Genomic DNA, 23711 nt, shown 5'->3' with positions numbered 1-23711 from the left:
TAAACAACTTTGCATGGTTTCTTTGTTAATTGCATGATAAAACAAGAACACTACGTAATTATCTGATATAACCAAAACAAATTAATAATAATTAATGCAGAATCTTTTTCCTTTTAAAAGCAACCCTTGTGCAGAGAAATGATTCTCAAAAAGCCCCCCTATATTATATATATTTGTGATGACTGTGGAGGCGAAAGTGATAGAGAATCAGGGATGTCATGCTTCACTAGAAAACTAGTTGAGGTAGTGGGGTTGTGTTGTGAATATCAATTAGAATAAGACACACACATTAAATTTATTCTGCTTAAGGTCAACAGGGGTCTCTCTCATGGGACATGGAGTGCTGCATTATCTTTGTTTGTTTGTTAAACAGTGTTTTGCTTTACTTACGAAACGCTCTATGAGGTATAAAAAATAATTCAGAAGTCTTCGGGGTAGGCCAAGATAACAATTTGGTCTATTTAGTCAAAATGTTGTCAAAATACTTAATGGATTCCGTTAGTGTGACATGTCAGCACTAATAGAATGATTACACGTGTCACTTTTAATAAACAAAATAATAAATATATTAAAACCATATATAAAAAAATTTAAAAAATTGTTTTTTTGGGGTGACCTGGGAACCACCCTAGAGGTGGCGCTGGCCACCTTCTGGATGGCTCATTGCCACCCCCAGCTTCATATGGAGTGGCTCATAGGCCACCCCAGAGCAGGCTGAGGGTTCCCGTGAGCCACCCCCAGCCCATGGGGTGGCCGCACAGCCACCTTCGAGCACCCCATTTTTTTTAATAAACAATTTTTTAAGTTTTAAATATTTAGGTTTAATATATTAATATGCTTTTTTATTAAGATTGACATGTGTCATTATTCTATTGGAGTTGACGTGGCACACTAATGAAATTCGTCAAGTGTTTTGACAAAATTTGACTGCAGAAACAAAATTGTTATTTTGGCCTACCCCGAAGATCTCTGAGTTATTTTTTATACCAAAGTGAACAATTTATAAATTAGACCACCCGCATGAACTGATTTTATATTTCTTTCTTTAAATTACATGTATTTGTAATAGGGTACGTAATTTTCACATGATAAGACATACCAAAAATTCTAATATTCATTATTGATTTACGTAATCGTGACAAGTAAAATTCAAAGGTTTTCTAAATATATAGTTCAAAGGAATGATAATTTCCTTGCTAATTAAGATTCAAAAGTCACCGTGAGTAAGACAAGGTCTAGCTACTAGCCAGTAACATTTCATCGACCAGAAGTAGCTAAATCTTACGTCATACATAGTCTTATGTTTTTTTCTTAATTAAGACTACGTACGTCATAAGATTTTAAGATAAATTTAATTATATATATATATATATATATATATATATATTAGGTGTGGGCTTGAATTTTTTCTTTATAGAAGAGGCCTAAGGCATGCAATGTTTAATTGAAATGAAAGGCGAACGACGAAAACATGGTTTAAACTCAAGATCTCTTCTCTGATATTATGTTAAATCACCACTTATTTCGTCTCATCCATATTTTATTGTTTGATATTTATTCCGATTATAGATTTTATGTCTTTTAAGTTTAACTTAAAAGTATGAGAAATGATATTTAATAGACTGTAATACAATTGACATACGTTAGAATGATGTGGCAGTAAAAATCTTCAATGAGATCTTTTATTCTAGTCGGAGGAGAAATTTCCAAACGCCTAACATTCTCTCATGCTCGGCGCCAATGAGTTTTGTATTTGACAGAAAACAAAGAAGACTACACCTACGCCATATGAAATATGACCGCTAAGTAATAATAGCATGGCATTTTGAATTCGCTAAGAAAAAAATAAAATAAAAAATTATTAAATTATATATGGAAGGAGTAATTAGTCTTTAATTACTATAATATATTAGTTAGATCTTTCTGTGAATTGTGAGGCTTCAAATGGTTTGACCCTTTATAAGTTTGCCTCCATATAATTAAAGTAGGAAAACTTTTTTTTTTTAGAGTGGATAATCATAACTAAACGGCAAAGTACAGAGGGGCGTTGCCGTTTATAGCCCGTTTCCTGCTGGCTCCGTTTATTATATCTCATTCCCCTAAAAGTGGGGTAAACAATGGGTGAGGGTGACCTTTTTTTTTCTTTCAAACAAACCCCCAAAACAGTCACGATTGACTATTACGTTCCATTTGTTTTGATGTAAAATAATTTTCATCATAAAATATTTTTGGAGAAATTATTTTTAGAAAAAAAAATGATTTTTTTGAAAATATTTTTCGACGTTTGGCTCGCACGAAAAAATTACGTAAGACAAAAATAAAGTCTGGCTGATTGTCGTCGTTGCCGAATTCCGGCCGAACTCCTTCGAATCCGGTCGGATAAATGGCTAGATCCATACAGATTTGGCTGGATCCTGGCCAGATCCAGTCGGCTTCTGAACATGGCCGGATTCCGGCCAGAATCAAGTTTGTCGGCTCTGGCAACGGTGGATGGATGTCACTGGATTTCGGTGCCGGCTAGATTCCGACGACCGACTATTGCCAGATTCCGGCAATCAGATATTAAACGTGCGTGCAAGAACGAAGAGTTTAATTTCGAAAAACGAAACCGTAAATCGTTTTCTAAAAATTAAATAAGCTTTTACGGTCAAACTGAAATGATTTTCTTGACCATTATTTTTACCTTTACCAAACATCGTAAAATACCAAAATTATTTTACACCGAAACAAATGGAACATTAAATGGGATATCCCAAATTAAATGATCTAATTTTTCATTCTAATCATTCCAGATTTGGAGATCTTCACAAGCAAAAGTAGAGCTGGTCATTTGGAGCTAATTTGAGGGCCCTACCATAATTAGAATTTCTAGTCTGGAGATCTCTCAAATAACATTGTGAAGATCACTAGAAATGTAAAGTAATTACCATAATTCTCAAGGAAACCCATTCATTCAAAAAATCTACAAGGCCTTGTTTGGTTTGTAGAAGGACATAAATTTCTTACAAACCGGTCAAGGACGGAGTCAGAAGGTTTTATGGGCAAGGGTCAATAGTAAAAAAAAAAAAATTAGTAGGGCCCAATAGGTTAAATTTTTAGTTTTTTAGCTTTTTTTTTTTTTTTTTTTTTTTTTTTTTTTTTTAACCTTAGGAATTTTTTTTTTTAAGGAAATTGGGGGGGGGGGGGGGGGGGCACGGCCCCTGCCAACCCCCCCTCCCTCTGTCTCTGAAACTGATTTGTAAGAAATTTTCTACAATCCACATATAAGATTGACATGTATCCATTCGCATATGAGAATCACATGTTATTTAAATAGCATGTGCTTTTTACATGCTTTTTTAATGGCATTAATAAAAAAAAATGTGTGCTCTTATATGTTTAAAGGATACATGTTCTTTTTACATGTGAGTTGTAGGAAATTTCTGTCCTTTGCGGAATGAGTATTCCATTGAAAAATATAATAGTTATTACTATGAATAAAAGAGAATAGTCATTTCATTCTAAGGTCTATTTTGCGAACCAAACGAGTCCTAAAAGTTCGTTTTGAGCTAATTTGACAAGAATACCATAACTAACCATGGAAGTCCAGAGCATATAACTGGAGATCAAATGCCCATTCTCTCCTCCAAATACCAAGAACTTGAAGAAATTTCTTAGCAATGGCAGTCCTCACCAAGTATTTTATTGCTATCCTCTTTCTGAGTTTCATTAGCAAAGGTAAAATTATTGCTTAATTTTGTCACTTTTCTTGTTTTATTTTGTCACAATTCTTAACACATCAGACACCCTTCCTATATTACGAAATGCCTTCCTTTCAACCTCATTGTACAAAAACTTTTAGGCCTAAGAAACATTGGAGGTCTCATATCAATAACCAAAGACTCGTAGCATCCCTAGCTTGTGTTTTATGCACACCACACAAACCAAAGGCTTGTGTCTTGTATTTAGTGTGCACATGACTCAAGCTGAAAATGTCACATCAATAATTGGAAACTCGTAACATCCCTAACTTGTGTCCAGTGTGCAAAACACAAACCAAAGGCTTGTGGTTTGGTTTGTGTTCCCTTAATTTGCGTCTTGCATGTGTTCTGTGCACGCAGAACGTAAGCTGAATGTGTCACATCAATAATTAGAAACTCGTAACACTCTTAGCGTCTTGTATTTTGTGCACACAGAACGGAAGCCGAAGAAGTCATATCAGTAGTTAGAGACTCGTAGCACTCCTAGGTTGCGCACGACACAAACCAAAACCTGAGGTTAAAAAGGCTTGTGAATTCATAAAAATGCAGGGTTGTGCGTTTGCGCCTTGGACAACATTACCATAGGCACGGTCCGAAGCGGGAGAGAGATACAAGGGAAGCCTGAATGGAACGTGACGGTGACCAACAACTGCCGGTGCCCTCAAAAGCTCCTAAAATTGACTTGCGAGGGATTTCAGACCGTAGAAAAAGTTGATCCTTTAATTTTTTCAATGGGAGATGATCATCAGACTTGCCTCCTCCTTCAAGGCGGAAGCTTGCGGGGATCAGCTTCAGTCAAATTTTCTTACGCTTGGGATCCTCCTTCTCTCTTATGGCCTTCCAGCTCTCTCCTAACTGATTGTGGCCGTTAATTAACGAATGGGAACCTTTGACTTTGATTCAATTTGGTTGCATGAGATCAACTTCTTTTTGTAATTAATAACATTTATGCATGAGCTTAATTTTGGTGATGTAATCATAAATCCCGTGCTCATTAAACCCTATCAGTACAAGTCTAGTAGTAGTACTTATCTGTTGATGTCGACAGTTATCTACGGCAGTAGAGTCATTTGTATTATTTAAATGATGGTTAATGATGAAATAAAAGATGTTGATTATTATTTTTTACAATACAATTTGTATATATTACATTGATATCCGATCGGCAAAGATCATGATTAAAGCGGAGGAGGCTGGTGATGGTAGGTAGGTGGCGCATGAGTGTAGAAGGGAGGGAAAACGCATCAGGTCTTACCTTCAAGATGCAGACGACACAAGAAGAAGAGAAGAAGAATAAAAGGCTCAAAAAGGAAAAGAAAAGGTGGGGGGGAGAAAGAGGCATGCAGGAGCCTCCCCCAGTTAGCAATAATAATAACAAGCAGAGATAAAAAATGGAATCTGAAAAAGGAGAAACTAGGGGTACAAGATGCTCTCTTAAAAGCTTGAAGGGACACTTATTAGCATTCAATTCCAAATTGCTTTCATCGCTTACAAACTTACCCACGTTGCCTTAATGGCTTTTATTTTTCATTATTCAAACCAAAAAAAAAAAAAAACTACTCATTTCCTGGAAATAGATTGTTCTTTGGACTTTCTTGCTTCTTCATTAAATATATAAATATATTCTTTATTATAGTTCTTACGTTATTGCACAGACCATATAAACTAGCATAATAGAGCTATAGAATTACAAAGATAATGAAGTTTATTAGAACTGCATATTTCTCTAGTCCATGTTGACAGACAACCTGAATCCTTCCATGCTTGACCTTTACTATCCCAACCTCCCCACAACCCAACAAAGATGCCAAAGTAAAAAAGAAAGAGGAAAAAAGATTTATTTTCTCTTCTTCGCAGGTGGCTGAGGCACCTCGTCTTCCTCATCTTCTTCATCTTCTTCTTCCTCATCCTCTTCATCTTCGTCCTCTTCCCCATCATCATCGTCGTCATCATCATCCTCATCTTCGCTTCCACCATCACCTCCACCTCCACCTCCACCGTTGGCCACAGGCTCATCTTCAGGATCCCCTTCATCTTGACCTTCATCACCAGATTCATCATCGTCATTGTCTCCATCACCATCCTCTTCATCAGCAGCAACATCATCATCATCCTCATCTTCATCATCCTCTGTATCACTGCCATCTTTGTTCTCGGGGCCAGGTTTTTTCACTGCATGCAGCTCAGAGACTGGAAACCTGAAAAATGAAATTGGGTTAGTACTACCTCTTTCAAAGCTAAATTGAGTAGGAATTAAAACAGGGGCAGTAGAAATAAAGACACCAACCCTCCAAATGTGTCGGGCTCTTTGGCGAAGACGTCAATTCCATTTGGCAAAACGCCCATCTGAAAACAAATTCAAACTCATATTAAATAATAATACATGTAAAAGAAAGATTAATTTGTGTTCCTAAAAAGTGTACACATTTTGGAAGGGAAGTAAGAATTAAGAAAGGTGGAGCCCAAAGATCAATAAGTTGAGATAACAGGTCATATACACCCTTACAAGAGATTGATGCTTGTTCCAAAATTACTTAAATCCCCTGCACATGGCATTTTTCAGATTGTACAGAACTTCTCTTTCACTACATCACACAATTCAATCTGAGTTTTAAATCATATCTACAATAAATAGAGTGAACTGTGAACAACCATGTCCTCACTTTAAAGCTAACACTATGTACCTTAAAAGATAAAGGAAAATGTTGACATGAATGCACACATAAAATGATAATGCATGCACATAATTTTGGCTGCTAACAAGTTCCAAAAACCGACCATTTCCTTTGTGGGAAAACACTTCTACAATAACATGTATGCCGCTTCCCTCAATAAAACCCTATTCAATTTGACAGTCATTTCCATACATATTCACAATGGAAATGCTGGCTGGTTTAAGGGGAAAAAAAGTAACAAGTAGCAAATCCTCTCTACTAGTCTACTACCCACAGAATGAGGATGGTTAGCCTAATAAATGCATCTAGATCACAAATACATATGGGAAGAGAATGTTGTTAGACAACACTAAGAATGAGGATTATTAGCGTTGTACATGTACGCAATAATCATTCTTTCACACATATGACATTCCCCTGCAAGGAGAATAGGATGGAATAAAACATATCACAATGTGAAAAAGGAGGAGCAGTCACAAAACTGGAGCCTGAGAAATTGGAAATAAATCATGAATTAAACAAGGATTTTTTGCCTAACCAATGCAGAGGCTGGAACCAAGTTACTCCCCGTGTTCCACTTAGAGCTAAAAACCAAGTTATCAAACGACATACATGAAAAATACATACGGCAGCATAAGATCAACTATCAAGAGGTAAACCAAAAGGATGTAAACACCTATGCCAGCCAATGGTAATATTTAAACATTAAATTAAATCATACACATGTTTAAGGTTTGAAATTAATTGGCAACGTCAAGGCCAATGCCCGGACCACAGCTACAAAACTGGAGTTGATTTACTCATATCAGTTCTCTTCTGGACCCAATGAGAGCCCAAAAAAAAATTGAGATTCAAGGACAAATTTTTTCTTATTCTCCAAGTCCCACTAAAAGTCCCAGACAATAATTCTTAAGAAACTTGAAAGTAACAATTTCAATACAACGTTCAAATACAAAAGGCCAGTTTCCTATGATACAAACACTCCCTGTACTGAAAAACAAAATGCAACATGACCAATCTCTTAGCTTTGGAAAACAATTAACAGGTATAATTCACAATAAAAATCACATCTTTCTCACAATCAAATAATTACAGCGAAACCCAATAACAAAACAAATTCACAATTCAAACAAAAATAATAGCAAAACCCCAGTTTGCAGAGGAAAGAATAGCAAATGGCCAGATACCCATATTGTCCATACCATCAAGAGCGAGCAAGCAAGAGACTTGGCAGCGACAATGGCCGTCTCAACCACTACAGAGCAGAGAAAGCCCTCCAAAACGACGGCGTCCGAGCGAAGAGTATCCATATCCATCTCCCCAGCAGACGAAGATTCTAGAGAGACAAAAAAAACAATAAATTGAGATTTCTTGCGGTGAGAGCTTTTAGGGTTTTGGAACTTTTTGAAGGGTTTAAGCTTTAGGGTTTTTTGAGGATCAGAACACGACCGCTTTGCCGCTCTACTAGGATGTACTTACTTGGGATCCGGTTCTAGAAAGTGTTTGATGTGTGGGAAAAAGATAACTCGACGGTGGACTCGCTGCGTCACAGGATGACAGGCCGAATCCGGACCATTCATTGTGTCGAATAGACGTTGACTCTGACTGTCAGAGTACGAGACCTGATCTTGTGACGTAGTCTACAATTGGTCGAATTTACTTCTAGATTGAATTTACAATAAGGACAAATAAATTAAATTTTAAAAAGAAAAACGGAAATTGAGTTGGTAATAAGAATAAATAAATTTTTCTACAAATTTTTTCTTCAAATTAAGTTTGAATCTAAATTAATTTTCATTTTTTTTTTCAATTCAATCTATTAAATTATCATCTGTCTTTAAAGCACATATCTCAGTTTATATTAAGAATGCACATAAAAATTTCATACCAAATATCAATTTAATAAACTAAATTAAAAAAAAAAAAAATCCTTAAAACCTAAATTTTTTTTTTAACAGCTAGAATTCAGCAATCTGACTTGGGCCTAGGCCTTGACAGAAAAATGAACTTGGGCCGGGGTCAACCATTTGACCCAATTTTTTGGCCAGTGTCCAGAATCAGATTTCGTTTTATTGGTAGGAAGATAATTATATTTGAAAAAAAGAAAAAAAAAGAAAAAAAAAAAGAGAGAGACAGGCCACAAATTTAAAGCTGATAATCACTAATTGTCCCAAAACTTTAAACTAATACGAAAACATGCGAACTCATAAACTCTATTGTCATACCATATTAAATCACCAAATATCTCAAAAACTTAACTTAATAGAAAATAATAAATTTAATCATTTAATATTTGACTAGCCCGGCTGCTCAAAAGTTTCAATTATGCCTTGTCTTGAGAGAATAGCACTGCTGCTAAATTGATGCATCAAACAGTTACATAACATTAACATTCATTCTATTCAAAAGAGATGTATATATAAACTTCAACAAGTCTTACAGCAAACTACAGAAACCTGATAGCTGGTACTAACATTAACCCAAATATCAAGAAATAGTCTGATGAAAGTTAGACAAAAGGCAGGCAAATTGTTTACTGCAGTACATCAGCTCTAGGGTTGTTCCAAACTAGAGGGAGCTATTGGAGAGGCAATAGAAATGCAACTGGGTGATCCATCCTCAACAGGTGGGGGCACACCCCATTTGCCTTCAGATTCAAGTGGCTCAAACACATGAACCCCCCCATCTGTTAGTCCTAAGGCAAACTGGTTTGGTTCTTGGGGATGTGCAGCAATCACAAGTGGGGATACTGAAGAACTGCATCAACATGAAAAAGAAACAAAGTGGAAGAAAAATAAATTATCCATACTATACACAGTTATCATATATATTGAATTCAGGCTTAGATTACACTAAATGCAAAACCCTTAAATATCAAAAAATCATCATTTTTCTTAAGTATCATACAAGAATTTCAAAAAATTTGGGATGCCAGGATCAGAACTTCCATGTATGTACCAAAATTTGAGTTCCAGTGGAAGAATGTAATTTTATTTTTGTTTTGCAGAAGGAAGAAGAAGAAGCTTCTTTTGCCATCTTTGAGTCACTATAAACAACATGGCTATATATTAAATAACCCATGATACATACTACTTTGAACTGAACAATGGAAGCTAACTACTGATTAGACAAAGTTGATAGTACATATATCTCACTGAATGGACAGATAGATTGGAAAAGGATCATTGAGTACCTGACATTAAATGGAACATAAGCTGTGGGATTAATCTGGCATTGTAGTTGGAGATTTAAAGCCCCAAATACACGCACGGTTCCGTCTAAAAAGCTTGCATAGATTAATTGGCTATCACAAGAGAATATTGCATGCGAGATTGGTGCTGAAGATTCTTTTACAATCCACTGGAAACACATAGCAATCATTAAATATTCTGAAGAAAATTGCTCATCCACGATTTATTTTTCTTCCTACATTATTGACTTGTCTCCATAATTAAAGAAAATCCTTACCAATTTTTCATAGAACAATTATAAAGGAAGATACCTGCTTTACACATTCAAGTTTCTTTGTTTCATATATGGCAAGTTGAGTCCCATTTATAGCAAGGAGGTGTATTTGATCCTGGTGAAACTGAACTTGCGTGTCTAACATTGCAGTGGATGTCCTCCCAGCCGGAATCTGCAAGAAACCGCTGTTTTGTCTTTCCCACCTATCAGAGTTCCACACGATAATCTGGGAGAACAGGATACGAAAAAAATGATCATATAGCAGAAATAAATTTGAGGACCAAGTTTGTTTGAATTAGTCCACTGTCTACTACCTTGTATGAAGGGTGAAATTCAGTTGTATGCCTATTTTTCACTTCTATGTATGGTACATTGACGAGTTTCCTTGGATACGATCTACCATTAATATTGGAAATCTTTGTCCCTCTCTCTCATGAACAAGTACGGGAAACCCATATCTAGTGACTCATTTCCCCATCAACCAAGACAGATTCAAGGTATTGAACAAGGAAATCTATCACTTCAGACAACTGTGAAACCTAGTTCTAACTGCTAGATGTCCGAATATGCAAGCTATACAAAATGAATTACTAACCTGAGTATCTGCTCCAGAAGAAACAAGCACATTCAGCACATTTGAGAAGGCAAGGCCAGTGATTCTTTTAGAGTGACCTGTAAGGTTGTTCGTAACCTACAACAAGAAAGAACGTGACCAACTTCCTTGATCTTCACTTTAATGAGTATCAATGTATCATAATGTATGTTACCTCATCTACGCGAACATTATATATGTGAATTGTGGAGTCATTCATGCCAACAGCAACTATATTGTTATCTTGAGGGTGGAAAGCAAGATATGTTGCCGCAGGTGGTGGAGACATGAAAGTTGCCATTGTCTGTGATTTCCCAACAAAACTAATAATTGGTCAGTCAAAGTGTGGAGTACACCATGCAGCATTAAGATAAGCCTCAAGTGTTCTGCTTTATGGATGATGGGACAAAAGAAATGCTTCAGTGTCTCAAATCTTGTCTTAATTATTGGCCAAAGTTTAAGCAGTTCCATTTTTTTTTAATAGAAGCAAGAAGTCCTAGAACCATTAGTGACTTGGCAAATAAGCTTCTCACTGACATCTACTGCTGAAAATAAAATATATTTTGTGAAAGAATTTTCAACAAGCACATTTAATCCACACCTCATAATGATTTAGTTTCAAACATTACCTTAAATGTCATCATGTTAAACAAAGAAATTTTCCCTCCAGATGCTGACATGACATAAGAATCATTCTTGGACAAAGCAAAACATGATAGAGCCTCTTCAGGTTTAGCCTCAGTTAAATCATTGGTCATTGTTATGCCTGATGGTGGTTGTACCAATTGAGGAGTAATCTTGGTCGTTGCCTGCATCACATCATAATCACCATCGTTTTTAATCAGTGTATGTTGAGAGTGAAACAGAAAGCTAGTCATCAAAAAGAACTTGAGAGGAAAATATTTAGAGAAAAGATAGGGAACTTTATACCTTGCCACTCAAGTTAAGGTCATTTCGTGGCCACTTCCAAAGTAGATGGATGGCGTTTGTGGCTAATGCCAAAATAGCGGTACCTGAATTAGTATAAATCAACCTTGAGATCTGCACGGTCACAGGAGAAGCCAATAAGAAACTTTTTCTTTTAATTATCTGGCATTTAAAAGATAACAAACTTTAGAAAGATTAGAGATGTAATAAAAAAAGATGGAATCTGAGATCAATTTAAAAGAACCTATGGCGTTAGAATTCCATCTATTGCTGCATTTATATGACCATGTTTCGTTTGAGGTATCACCATTCAGAGCATTAACCCCAAAAGGACGAATATTGTGGTATTATAAGTTTTATAACAGCGGCAGTATTTAATTCAAACAACAAACCATTAAACTGAATGATGCTCTCAAGACTTGCTCAAATAAATTTTCGTGAATTGAATTCAGACCATTTACCTATAGCAACCTCTGTGTGGAACTAGGAAACTTGAATTAGGTTCATAATAGCTATAAATTAACAATACTTCTGCTAATATGCTCACAAACTTGTAACGGAAATTCGAGTTCATGCCAAAAAGAGCACATGCTAGACGTTAAGTAAAATGTGTGTATAAAGTGCGTACTTCATAAAGATGAGTAATGCTACACATACTCCACTCTCACACTCCCTTACGTAGCACTAAAAATCACCATTAGATCAAAAATTCAATAGTGATTCATCTAAAATCTAATGGTGATTTTTAGTACCACGTCAGGGAATGTGCACTTGGGAATGTAGGAGTTAGAGTGTGTAGAATTTCTCCAGAAAGATAGGAATATCAATAATAAGTACCGGGCCAAACTACTGTCCATTTGTATGTGCAATGGATCAAGAATCGTTTGATTATCCCTGACAATATATCCATAAGAAATCATACCTTGTCTGATTTGACGCAAGTTGAGAGCCTCAATGACCTAAACTGAGCAGGTTCACTAATTTCAGTGAGCTTCCAACTCTTTGTTGAGTTGACTTCTTCAGCTAATTTAGGTTTCGCATCCTCCAAGTTTCTTGTATCTTCATGCTAAAAAGACCCTTGAATGAGTTAGTTCAGGGTACTTTTTAAGTATTAATGAAGCACAGCAACTGAGATTCATTTCACTTTGAAGAAACATTAAGAGAGAGAGAGAGAGAGAGAGAGAGAGAGAGAGTGAGATTAATGCAATTAAAACTTATGAAGAAATTATGTGGGATGGAATCAAAATTACACGTATGATATGAAGTTACGTAGGTGAAACCATGAATATTAATCTAGCATTCCACTAAAGTGTACTGATTGCTTGTTTAGATTTGCTGCTGGGCATGTTGGCCTGGGTGTTCTTTTATTGTTGTTTCTGGTAGGGCTTTGTGGGCTGTTGTCCACTTTGCCCTGTGAGTAGTTTGCTCCTGTATGGTGGGATTTTGTTGCTGTGTTGGGCTTTATAAAGGTTTTTTTTCATCCAAAAAAAAAAGTGTACTGATTGCACACTGCATGATATAGAAAGTACTTGAATAGAATGTCTTTCTATTCAGTGCAATAAAAGAAGGTTTTATAAGACTGACCTTTGTTACAGTCTCAGATGCACTTCCTGCTGCAATAAGAGAACGACTTTCATAAGTGCACATCAACCGGAGACCATCAACTGTTGCTAAGATTTTGATTCTATTGTCATTTGCAGAAACAGCCAATAACGTGCCTTCCTTGTTGAAACGGATACGTGGACTTGCCTTAAATTCAAAGAATTATTTGAGCAAGTCAGATCACTGTTCCTTTTGTACACACACACACACATCTATATATATATATATATATATATATATATATATATATATTATTGTGATATAGTAGAACTGCTACTGGGACCAAAAGTAAAAACACTATACAAACACCCATAAGATAACTTACTGGTAGGCCACCTTCAGCTTCAATAGTAGTCAGAAGATTGACGTTATCCATTTCCCAAAATTTAACTGAATGGTCATCACCAACAGCCAAGAAACGGTTCTTGGTTGTATCAAATTGAACAACTCCAAGAGAACGTTTATAAAATCCTTGATAGATTCTCTTCACAAGACCTTCATTTTCATTCCACTCAACAATGTGTGACTCACCATCTTTATTGGTTCCACATGAGAAAAGCCTACAATGTTCAATCAAAACATCTACTTCTGAGGCTATCCATAATATGATTAGATTGAAAAGAAAACATTAGAATGGAGTAAAAGTCAGTAGATAAACCTTTTTCCATCAGCACTATAAGCCATTGTAGTGCATGAGCGGCCAGGAGCATCATAATCAACCCTAGATCCCATCATGTCATATAACCATGCTTTTATCTTTCCATCCACTGATGTTGAAAAGATAAACTGAGGCATTACAACAAGGGCAGAACTTTTAATACACAGAGTAAATCAGCCTGAGGTGGCAAGTGGTGTATAAATTAGTCAAATTGAAGTATCAAGAGGATTCCTCACATGAACATTTTCTTTGCAGTGAGGGCAAACAGAATGAATGGGAGCATCATGACCTTCAAACATATACAACTTTGCACCAGTAGCCACATCCCACACCTATAAAGACAAAAAAAAAAAAAAAATTGTAAACAAATAACCATTTTCCTATGACTAACCACATAACTACTATTTTCATAACCAACCTTGATGGTCTTGTCATCACCGCAAGTTAAAACAGAGAGTTTCTTATTAGGGTAACAGAAAGCAAGATCATTCACGCTACCAACATGAGCATCAATCTGGAAATTAAAAAAGAAAAGAACAGTGTAAAAAAAATAAATAAATAAAAAGAAACGATCTATCACAAGAAAGAAGAAAACAAACCTACCTCCAAATGTTGGCGAATGTCATTCCCACCATGATAAGCATATAGCTGTATCATGTGCTTAGAGTATGCAACTCCTGTTGGATGAAGGGACAAAAAAGTTTAATAAATTATAGTGATTTTGATCATAGGTTATTTCAAAACTGTTGTAGTCCATTTCTTTAATCTCACCAAATAAAGAACCATCAAGTGTCCACGCTATACGCTTAACTGAGACACATGGATCTTTGATTAGAGTTGCCTGCATTTGATCAGATTTAGAATTCAGATTTCTCTGATGAAATAAACTGTTTGACTTGATTTTAATTACATTGATTGAGAAGGAAACATACCTTTAACATCATCGTACTTGCTCCAATATTCCATACCTGAAAATGTCTTGAAACCAACTTCTCCCCTGAACTAACTTCCCACAAACTTATGCCCCCCACATTGGTTCCAACTGAAAAAATCACATTAGGACACACTAGTCAATTTAAGCTTAAACAGATAAGGTGTACCTGATATAATAACCACTATAAAAACCAAATGCTCATGAAAAAGAAGCTCATGGAAACCAACCTAGAAGCAGTGTCTGTTGACTGGGATGAAAATCCATACTCGTGGGAACTGATCCCTGAATCAATGTTCGTGCTACAGTCCTGGGCAATTCATCGGTTGGATTAAACATCATGGCGTGATTTTTTGGAACAGGATTGATTACTGGCAACATCACCTACAGAAAAATGTATAGATATAATTTAGAGAATTGTATAACTGAGAGCAAAAAATTAAGATCATGTGCTTATGCTGTTAAACTAACCCTGTCTGAAGCCCCAAAGAACCTTGTTTTGTACACGTCATCAGAATCCCCAAGACCCTTTGAAATTGCAGCTATAGCAGGCAAAACAATTCATAGTTAGGAATGAACTTGGACACATTTTCATGTCTGAGATTAGTATAACATATGAAGTTACTCAGGGTTTTAAAGAAAGTGAATCAGTCGCATCAGTACCTGGATTTGTTATACTACCAAAACCAATACCACCTCCAGCAACTGCTGGATGAGTTACGATTGAGGGATTTGACATCCATGTGGTGAGAGGTGTCTGAAATGGTGCGGATGCAGGTTGGAACGGCTGATTAGGAAGAGAAGCAAAAAAAACAGAATTAGAAAATTTAGCAAAGACTGTAAGGCGTGTTAAGAGCTAACTAAAAAGTTTACTTGGTCCTTGACCAAGAACAAAGAAAATATGTAACTTTATCATATACCCCATTTGCAGCCATTGGAAGAAAACCTTCAATTTGTGGTTGGGAACCTATCAACTGATTGCTTGCAGCAAGTTGTGCAAATGAGTCATTGGAATTTTTACAGCTGTGATCCACAAACAGTGTTCTTATATCAGGATTCTGTCTAGGATTTGAGCAAAGTGAATGCTGCCAATTCAAGCTGTCAAATCACATACCAAAAACAATTTAATCTTCATGGCCTATAACATAACCAGAAATTCTAATGAGTTTCATACTGTACCACCCCAATAATTAGATCATCCTTTAGTTACCATGCCATGTTACCTTTGGTTGATAAGCATCCTTAACCTTGAACCTCTTATGCTAGGGAGCTGCAATTTCTCACGGAAAAGCGGATTTGCCTCGAAAAGCTTCTTGAGCTCAATAAACATGATTGCTCTTGCTGTCTTTGTATCTCTATAATTAGAGAGTTGATCATTTTCCCTGCATAACCCACATGATTTTCATAATGCCATCTACATATATATCAGTATTGCCAACTTAAAGTGGAAACTCACAATTTCTGCATAAAACATATACCTAAAATTATCCAGAGTAAGGAGCATAGTCATTTCCTTGAAAAGGTCTTCATTTAAAGAAGCAAAAACTTTCAGATCCTTCACGAGAATATCGACGGCCTTGCCGCGATCCAGCCTGATTAATTATAATCGATAAAAGACAGAAGACAAAATCCCAAAAGAAAAAAGGACTTCAAAATGTTTCAAGTAAGATCATGAAAATCTTTTTTTTAAAAAAGAAAAAGAAAGTAAAGAATCACAAACTTACTTGTCCAAAGCCTCAAGGTACTTCTGCTTTCGAATTTCGAAAAAGATCTTCATAGAGTGCCGGTTATCATCCAGTTTGGTGAACCCAGAAAGATACTTCTCGACCTCATCCCAGTTCCCGCTAAGCACCAGCTCCTCAAAGTACTTGAGGTTAAAGAAAAATCCTGATTCTTGCTCTAGCCTACTCAAAAAAAAAAAACAAAACAAAAACAAAAAAAACGTAAGGACCAAAAAGTTTACTAGAACAGAATTACAACAAATTGGAAGCTGAAAACAAAGGTATTGGATGAGAAATTACTTGTGAAGAGTGTCCTTGAACCTTTCTTCATCGAGGAACTGCAAGATCAGGAAGATGAGGTCCCTACTAAGAGAAGTGGCCATTGGCAACTTCCCGTTCTTATCACCGAAACCTGCAAGCGAACCATTATCACAACAAACTAAATGGACCCTCATATCGTTTCTCAGAAAAAAACTGTATTCCATTGAAGCATGCAGAGCTTTACATCTTTACTTAAGATCAACAGAGAAAATCAAGACTAGATCGTCAAAATTGAATTAAGAACGCCAAAAATCACGTATGTCAACCAATATTAGAAGAAAAAATATTTAAAAAAAAAAAAAAAAAGAAATCAGGAAAGACCCACTCGATTCGTATTGATTAAACAGAATTTTTGCAGAAATGGAGACCGGTAAGCAAGAATTACCTAGCCAAATTAGAGAAAAATACGGTTCGGGAAACCAGAAACAGTAAAGTAGCTTCTAACTTCTAACCCAATTAAATTGAAGGCGCTGGAAAGTAGAATATGGGGTAGAAAAAAAAAAAAAAGCATGTCAGGATGAAATAAAAGCTTGCCTTTTGAAAGCTAAAGGCAAAAACAGAGAAGGCTCACCAGTAAAACAGAGAAGAAACAGAGCACTGAAAACTCTCAGACTCTCTCTCTCTCTCTCTCTCTCTCTGAGTGTGTGAGAGAGAGAAGAAAAAAAAAAACTCTTTCCCAGAAGATGCTGATGGGTGGCTGCATCAGAGAGAGAGAGAGAGATTTCATACTAAGAGGCGGCACTCACGAGGCATCTCTGATAAGCGCCATGGCTTATCATGGTAAATCGTATTTGTTAGGTAATAGGTTTTTGTGCATGCTTGTCAAGTGGTCGGAAGTTGGGTCCACAACCGAAAGACCAGTGCCATAGCTATCTCAACTTTTGCTTAAAGAATGACAGTGACGTTTTGAGGTGCACTTCCATGGGAGTGATGTGAAATGTTACACGTTCCCACAACCTTACAAATCTACATTTCTGTCCCTAAAAATTATTAAGATAAACATATATATTTAAAAAAAAAAAAACTAATCTTGTAGCATGTAGATATGATTTTGCAAAGGTTTATGCTTTGTGGTGTAATAGTTTTATGCTCGTAATCTTTGATTAATGAAATAAGCAGATCTTTCGTTCAAAAAAAAAAGAAAAGAAAAGTATATTATGAACTTAATTTCTCAAGCACCTAACAGATAGAATAAAGATAGTTCGAGAAACCTTAACACCTCTCAAATCAACTCTAGACACCTCTCAAATCAACTCTAGAGCTGAATAATATTAATCTTTGCTTAATTTTATTAAAGAACTTATGGTGTTTTTAAATAGATACGTACAATGTAAAGTATAAGTAAAAGACTAACTAGAATAAATCACTTCTAATGTTATCAATAATGATAACATATTATCTATAACATTTAAATTTTAATTTAATCATAATTATAATGTTATTAGTAAAGATAACTTATTATCTCTAAGTTATTATCTATTCTTAAAGTCCTAATAAAATTATACAATCTTATTTTAAATTAAGAGAGTCTTGCTACTACAAGACTTCTTCTGCCATAGAATGTAGATCCGCAACATAATAATTGAAGAATGGTGGATGAGAGTTTGGAAAAGGATTGAAATTTATTTTCCTTATTATTTTGGGTAGAGTAGTGATTAGATCGTACAATATTCTCCCTGGTAAAATAAAAATTCTACCATGCCTAGATAAAAATTAAAAAAAGAAAAGAAAGATAGATAGGTCATTATCCTCTTGAATTGTGGGTAAAATAATAAATAATAAATGTAATATTCCAAATACAAGGAAAGTAGCATTACCCATAAACACCTATTTTTAGTTCTTGAAAAATACAATAAAGAAAAACCAATGTGTAAGTCGAAGTCCCCATCGGAATAGGATCCTCAATCCTTTATGATTTATATTAAATTATGTTATATTTAACGGTATAAATAGAATCACATTTTATAATAGTCCATTAAATCTTTAAAATCTAATTTATTTAATCAATGAAATGGTTTCTTTCTCATTCCACTTCTAATATTTTATTTATTTATTTTTAATTCAATAGAGGAAAAGGAAAACAGCCTATGTGCCCGTGATATGTCGGCAGGGATTGGACGGTCCAGATGAGATTGTAAGTAAAATAACGTGAATTCTTAAGACTTGTGCAACAAGATTTGATGTATCCAAAAGCATGGTGGGGCCAAGACGCACTTTGAAGGTGACAGAATAACGTAGGATTCCTTTTTCAGTGCATGCACGACTCCGTCTGACGTCAAACAAAACAAAAATGTCTTCCGAACGAACATACGGCGACACTTGTTCGATCTGGACAACAGAAATGCACAGAATTTTCGTACCATCAAGATTGATATGGGTACAAAAATCCTCCCAAACATGTAGCAGGCTGATTTTATTATGTCACTGCCACGACCACGAGCTCTTCACAGTATCAAAACAAGATATCCAATTGGATGAGATTTATTACAAAATTCCACTTATTCCTTCTATTTATTTTCCAATTTATATAATGTTCTCTAATCTTTTTAATTTTTATATTGTAGCCTATTCATTCATTAGATTTTTTTTGTTAAATTATAATTTATTGAATATAATGGATATTTCATGCAATGAAGTCTATTTGCAAACCCTTTTTCCTTTTTTTTTTTTTTTTTTTTTTAAACCCAAAAAAGGCCAAAACATTAACAAATAACATTTATTTTTTCAACCAAAAAAAAAAAGAAATTCAAAACATCGTTTTTTCAACTAAACCAACACTCACACATACACAACAACCTAAATCACATACACTCTCCTGACCTTGTTTTTCCATTCTCTTATAGCTCATTCGTCACTAAGACCACCCAAAGCCTATAGCTTTTCAAGAAAAGCTTGAGCCTTTTTTCATAAAGAATACCTTATCTTTCACCTTTTTACCCAAACACACCACATTATTCACCCACTTACACACATACCATAGTCACGAAATACAACTTCATGCACACAAAATCACTTCAAAGGTCATGAAAGGAAAGAGAAAGCTTGGATTCTTTTTCTTGTAGATGAATAGAAAGCTTAGATTATAATCCTTAAAACTTGATCTACACCTCCTTTCTCCAAAACCACCCAAAGGTTGCTCTTTTTTCTCTTTTTCTTCTTCTCTCTCTCTAGGTGGCTGGTCGAATGAAAATGAGAGGAGACGGGTGGTTGCATGCCTTAAAAATCCTAACAACCTTATTTCACGTTTTGGACAAATCTGTTTCACATGCACAGACAATCTCGTTCAAACAAGATTTTAAATTGCAAGACAAGTGGCCTAATTTTCTTCCTGTTCGAACGAAATTTCCCCAGTATGCATATTAGGGGCAACTTCGTACAATGTGCAGTAAAACGAGCATAACTTTCGCTATGAGCATCAGTATCATACATATGACCCAAATCTGAAAAGCACTTTTTGAAACATCCATCGTGATCAATAGCAAAGCTGGATGAGTGCCATTTTTTTGGCTCAAAATCCACTATCCCCCCCCCCCCCCCTCCAAATCAGTGTTTCTGCATTTTTAGGAAGTATATTTTTACTTTAATACCTTAACAATTCCAATAATCATTTACCTAAGCATTCTCTTTTAGGTACCAATTCGCACCTAGGTAATTTCTACCGAGTATTATCATTATTATACTTATTTTTACATTTTTAATTTATTTTTTTGAAGCGAGATGTTACCGTTTGTCTCTTGGCGTTCTCTTATTCTATACACGAGCTTTTTTTAATTTTAGTCATGGGAAACTTAGTGCTTGTCTTTCATTTTTATCTTTACAATTCAAACAATTATTTTTAAAAACACACTTCCAAATGACACAAAGGAGGGAGGAATGTTACAAGTAGATTATGATTAAAAATTGTGGTAGATTAAGATTTCATTTAATAAGGATAGGATTATTTAATATTAGGATGATCATTATTTTAAGGATTAATGTTAGAAGGAAGACCCATGTTCTACTTGTATCATCTCAAAATTGACTTGACTTTTAAAATCACCATTAGATCAAAATCTAATAATCATCTATTACAAAGAGGACATGTTACAATCCCAAATGAATTTTGATCTAATGATGATTTTAAAAGTTACATCAATTTTAGGACACAAAGAGGACATGAATATTTCTTATAGCATTACTCTATTTTAGCATTAGAGTTCTTAGGGATACTTATGATTGTAACATATACTTCTTCATATCAATCTTACATGCTAAGTATCTACCCAGGTCGATCAACTCCAAGTATCGCCTTGAAGTCTCCCAACATTTTAAAATTTTCCTTAAAACATATCTTTTTATAAGGTAGACCCTCAAAATTTAATTGTTTTCCCCCCACCCCCAACAAATATATATATATATATATATATATATATATATATATATATATATATATATATATATATATATATATATATATATATATATATATTATTTCATAGTTTTGCACTCCCTCCCCCACATCAAAATTTCTAGATCCGCCCATAGTCAAACAGGAGCTACTAGCGGCAAATTTTTGAAGAATATTTACCGTGAAACCTGCATGAGATCTTCCAAAACTTGCGTTTAGAGGCTAGAATCACTACAAAAAAAAGACAGTTTGGTGTTGTTTTTATTAACGTCAGTTATTAGAAACGTCGCTAAATTTAGTATTTTTCGGCGTTTGAAACATAAACGACATTATTTTACGGCGCTTTAAAAAAGTGCCGTAAAATAACGTCGTTTTGTTTGTAAATGACGCTAATATAACCTTTTTAGCGTCGGTTGATTTTTGAAACGACGAGAAATTTGTACTAAAAATTAAGTCATGTCAGTAACCTCATCCCGCGCGAAAACCCGCGCGCATATTGTAGCTTCTTCTCCCCATTCTTTTCTCCTTTTTCCTCTTCCGGCTGCTCTTTGGTTTCAATTAGTTTGGCTAAACCAAGCATAGAGTTTCAAGGAATCAGAGATCCTTTTGCAAAGGTATGAACTTCCTTCTTCTTCTTCTTCTTTTTTTTTTTTCTTCAGAATATGGTCTGGCTCTTATTTTCTAGGGTTTGCTTCACATTGGGTATTTCTTCATATATATATATATGTGTGTGTGTGTGTGTGTGTGTGTGTGTGTGTGTGTGTGTGTGTTGTTTTGGGTTTTGATGTTTTGGCTGTTTTATTTTTTATTTTATTTTTTCTGTTTGTTTTTGGAAGTTTAGTACGTATCTGTTTGTTTGTCAAGAAGAAGAGCAACAGAGAAAGTCTTGGAACAAAGAAAAAATGAGAGAAGGGGAAAGTTGAGAGAGCTGGAGAAGAAGAAATCGAGAGTTTGGGGGAGAGGGAAACTTAGAGAAACCAAGAGAGAGGGAGAGAGACCCAGAGATCGGGGAGGAGAAAAACAGAGAGGGAGAACCGAGAGAGGACCCGAGAGTTCTGTGAGAACTGGAGATCGAGAGACCCAGGAGACCCGTGACCTGTAAGTGCTGAACCCAGACGAAACCCATCAGCCCATGAGCCAAAGAACTGCCGGAGACCCCAGTTCCGCGATTTTCGGTGGTTTGAGATCGGTTTCCGGCAGTCCATTCCGTGACCTGTTCAACACGATCTCCAGCGGATTGGGGGTGCGATTTCCGGTTGTTTTGGGGAATTTTCGGTAGGTAATTTCTTATGAGTTCTTGTGTTACGGCTGATTGTGGGTTGATGGATTTTTGGAGCAAACCCGTGTGATTCCCTGCATCCTCTGTTGGGTATGGGTTTTTGGACTAAGTTTGATTATTGTTGGTTTTGATTGTTAATTGATATTGGGTGTTTTCTTGTTGAACCCGTGTAGATTTTCTTTGTATGGGTATTCCGGTGGAGTGGTGTGGAAGCTTGTGATGTTTTGCCCCTGCTTTGGTCGGTTAGTTGTTTTGCCTCGCATGTGGCTGTAATTATGTGACATGGATAATAACCTACAAACAAATGTCACATTTCTGCAGTATCGAAAATAATTCCAATCTGAAAAGAGGGAAAAGAATCTATTTTCAAAGGTAAACCTTTTTAGAGATAAGTATTAGACCAATATAATCCCTTCCTAGAACTTAAACGAGTGTATATCTATGAATCCTTGATGTCTTTATCTTGATTTTGTCAAATGGGCTTACAGTTATAAAAATTTATGTGTTAACATTAAACTTATTAAAGATAACATCCTTGGCAGTTCTTGCTTACCTTTGCATTAAAATGCTTGACATGGTAAGCCTTTCCCTCTCCCTTGGAAATTGACTTTTATCCTTTATTTTATTTCTAATTTTTCTTGTTCATTCATTTAACATATGTTTTTTAAACTTTATGTTCTAAGTTTATCATGTTCTACCTGTTAGAGCACTCTCAACACTTCTTACAAACATCATAGATCTTGGATTGTAGAATATTTCTAGTTCTGCAAATGTGATTGATTGTTCATAGTCTTAGCTCATTAGGCATCTGTTAATATGTACTTTGGTAGGTTTTGGACAATGGTGGTACAATTTTGAATGGTAATGTTTGTGCTTAAGTTCAGTCACCAACATTGAAATTTCAATTAGAAAAAACACAATCAAACTTTTTATGAATTGCCTACCTAAAAGTAAAAGTGCACCCAACCACTCTCTCCATAACCAACTAGAGAAAATAAGAGAACAAAGCAAACACTCAAGCATAGAAGTTTCAAACAGGCCAGCAGTACACCTTATTTGATATAGTATGTTTATAATATATGTTGATTAGTAGGCTTAGTTGTTAAACAGACCCTTATTTCTCTGGCGTGGAAACACATCTCTTTATTATATTTGTAATAATTGTATACCCACCAAATTCATATTCACTTAATTTTATTTTACAATTGTGTATATATATTTGCAATGTAGTGAAGACATGGACAAGAGTTGGATGAGAAAATGGAGAGGATCAAAAGAGTATATGGATGGGGTTAAGGAATTTATGATATTTTCATCTGCCAACTCCAAAACAAAAGGGTTCATCGTGTGCCCATGTAAGAAGTGTTGTTTGGGCATGACATTGCGAGAAGATGTTGTGTATGACCATTTGAC

At 35.4% G+C, this 23711-nt stretch overlaps 3 protein-coding genes across 5 annotated transcripts; 1 reads left to right on the top strand and 2 right to left on the bottom strand.

The window, feature by feature from the left end:
- The first annotated feature begins 3659 nt into the window (after positions 1-3659).
- LOC133870640 (uncharacterized) lies at positions 3660-4612 on the top strand. The gene is made up of 2 exons (XM_062307805.1): positions 3660-3717; positions 4290-4612. The coding sequence occupies exons 1-2, from the start codon at positions 3660-3662 to the stop codon at positions 4610-4612; spliced, it is 381 nt and encodes a 126-aa protein (XP_062163789.1).
- Positions 4613-5427: 815 nt separating this feature from the next.
- On the bottom strand, positions 5428-8028 carry LOC133870054 (phosphopantothenoylcysteine decarboxylase subunit VHS3-like). Its single transcript, XM_062307089.1, has 3 exons — positions 7618-8028; positions 6028-6086; positions 5428-5938 (listed from the first exon to the last, which is right to left on the bottom strand). The coding sequence occupies exons 1-3, from the start codon at positions 7729-7731 to the stop codon at positions 5578-5580; spliced, it is 534 nt and encodes a 177-aa protein (XP_062163073.1). The 5' UTR covers positions 7732-8028; the 3' UTR covers positions 5428-5577.
- A 783-nt stretch (positions 8029-8811) lies between these two features.
- On the bottom strand, positions 8812-17360 carry LOC133870052 (topless-related protein 1-like). 3 transcript variants are annotated; one of them, XM_062307087.1, is made up of 26 exons: positions 17204-17338; positions 17018-17102; positions 16612-16723; positions 16315-16494; positions 16069-16182; positions 15814-15972; positions 15511-15688; positions 15254-15377; positions 15062-15132; positions 14821-14974; positions 14592-14701; positions 14431-14500; positions 14263-14336; positions 14078-14173; positions 13896-13991; positions 13660-13787; positions 13327-13561; positions 12984-13148; positions 12322-12465; positions 11403-11513; positions 11102-11281; positions 10648-10776; positions 10476-10571; positions 9918-10106; positions 9609-9775; positions 8812-9172 (listed from the first exon to the last, which is right to left on the bottom strand). In XM_062307087.1, the coding sequence occupies exons 3-26, from the start codon at positions 16692-16694 to the stop codon at positions 8968-8970; spliced, it is 3258 nt and encodes a 1085-aa protein (XP_062163071.1). In that variant the 5' UTR covers positions 16695-16723; positions 17018-17102; positions 17204-17338; the 3' UTR covers positions 8812-8967. The 3 variants fall into 3 exon arrangements, with proteins under 3 accessions (XP_062163071.1, XP_062163070.1, XP_062163072.1); XM_062307086.1 differs by lacking the exon at positions 17018-17102 and having other exon boundaries at positions 17204-17360; XM_062307088.1 differs by lacking the exon at positions 17018-17102 and having other exon boundaries at positions 15511-15613; positions 17204-17360.
- Between the last annotated feature and the right edge of the window lie 6351 nt (positions 17361-23711).

This window comes from Alnus glutinosa, chromosome 6 (assembly GCF_958979055.1).
Source record: "Alnus glutinosa chromosome 6, dhAlnGlut1.1, whole genome shotgun sequence".
NCBI classification, from domain to species: Eukaryota; Viridiplantae; Streptophyta; class Magnoliopsida; order Fagales; family Betulaceae; genus Alnus; species Alnus glutinosa.
The sequence above is the reverse complement of the archived record's forward strand: the minus strand, read 5'-3'. Positions and strand labels throughout refer to the sequence as shown.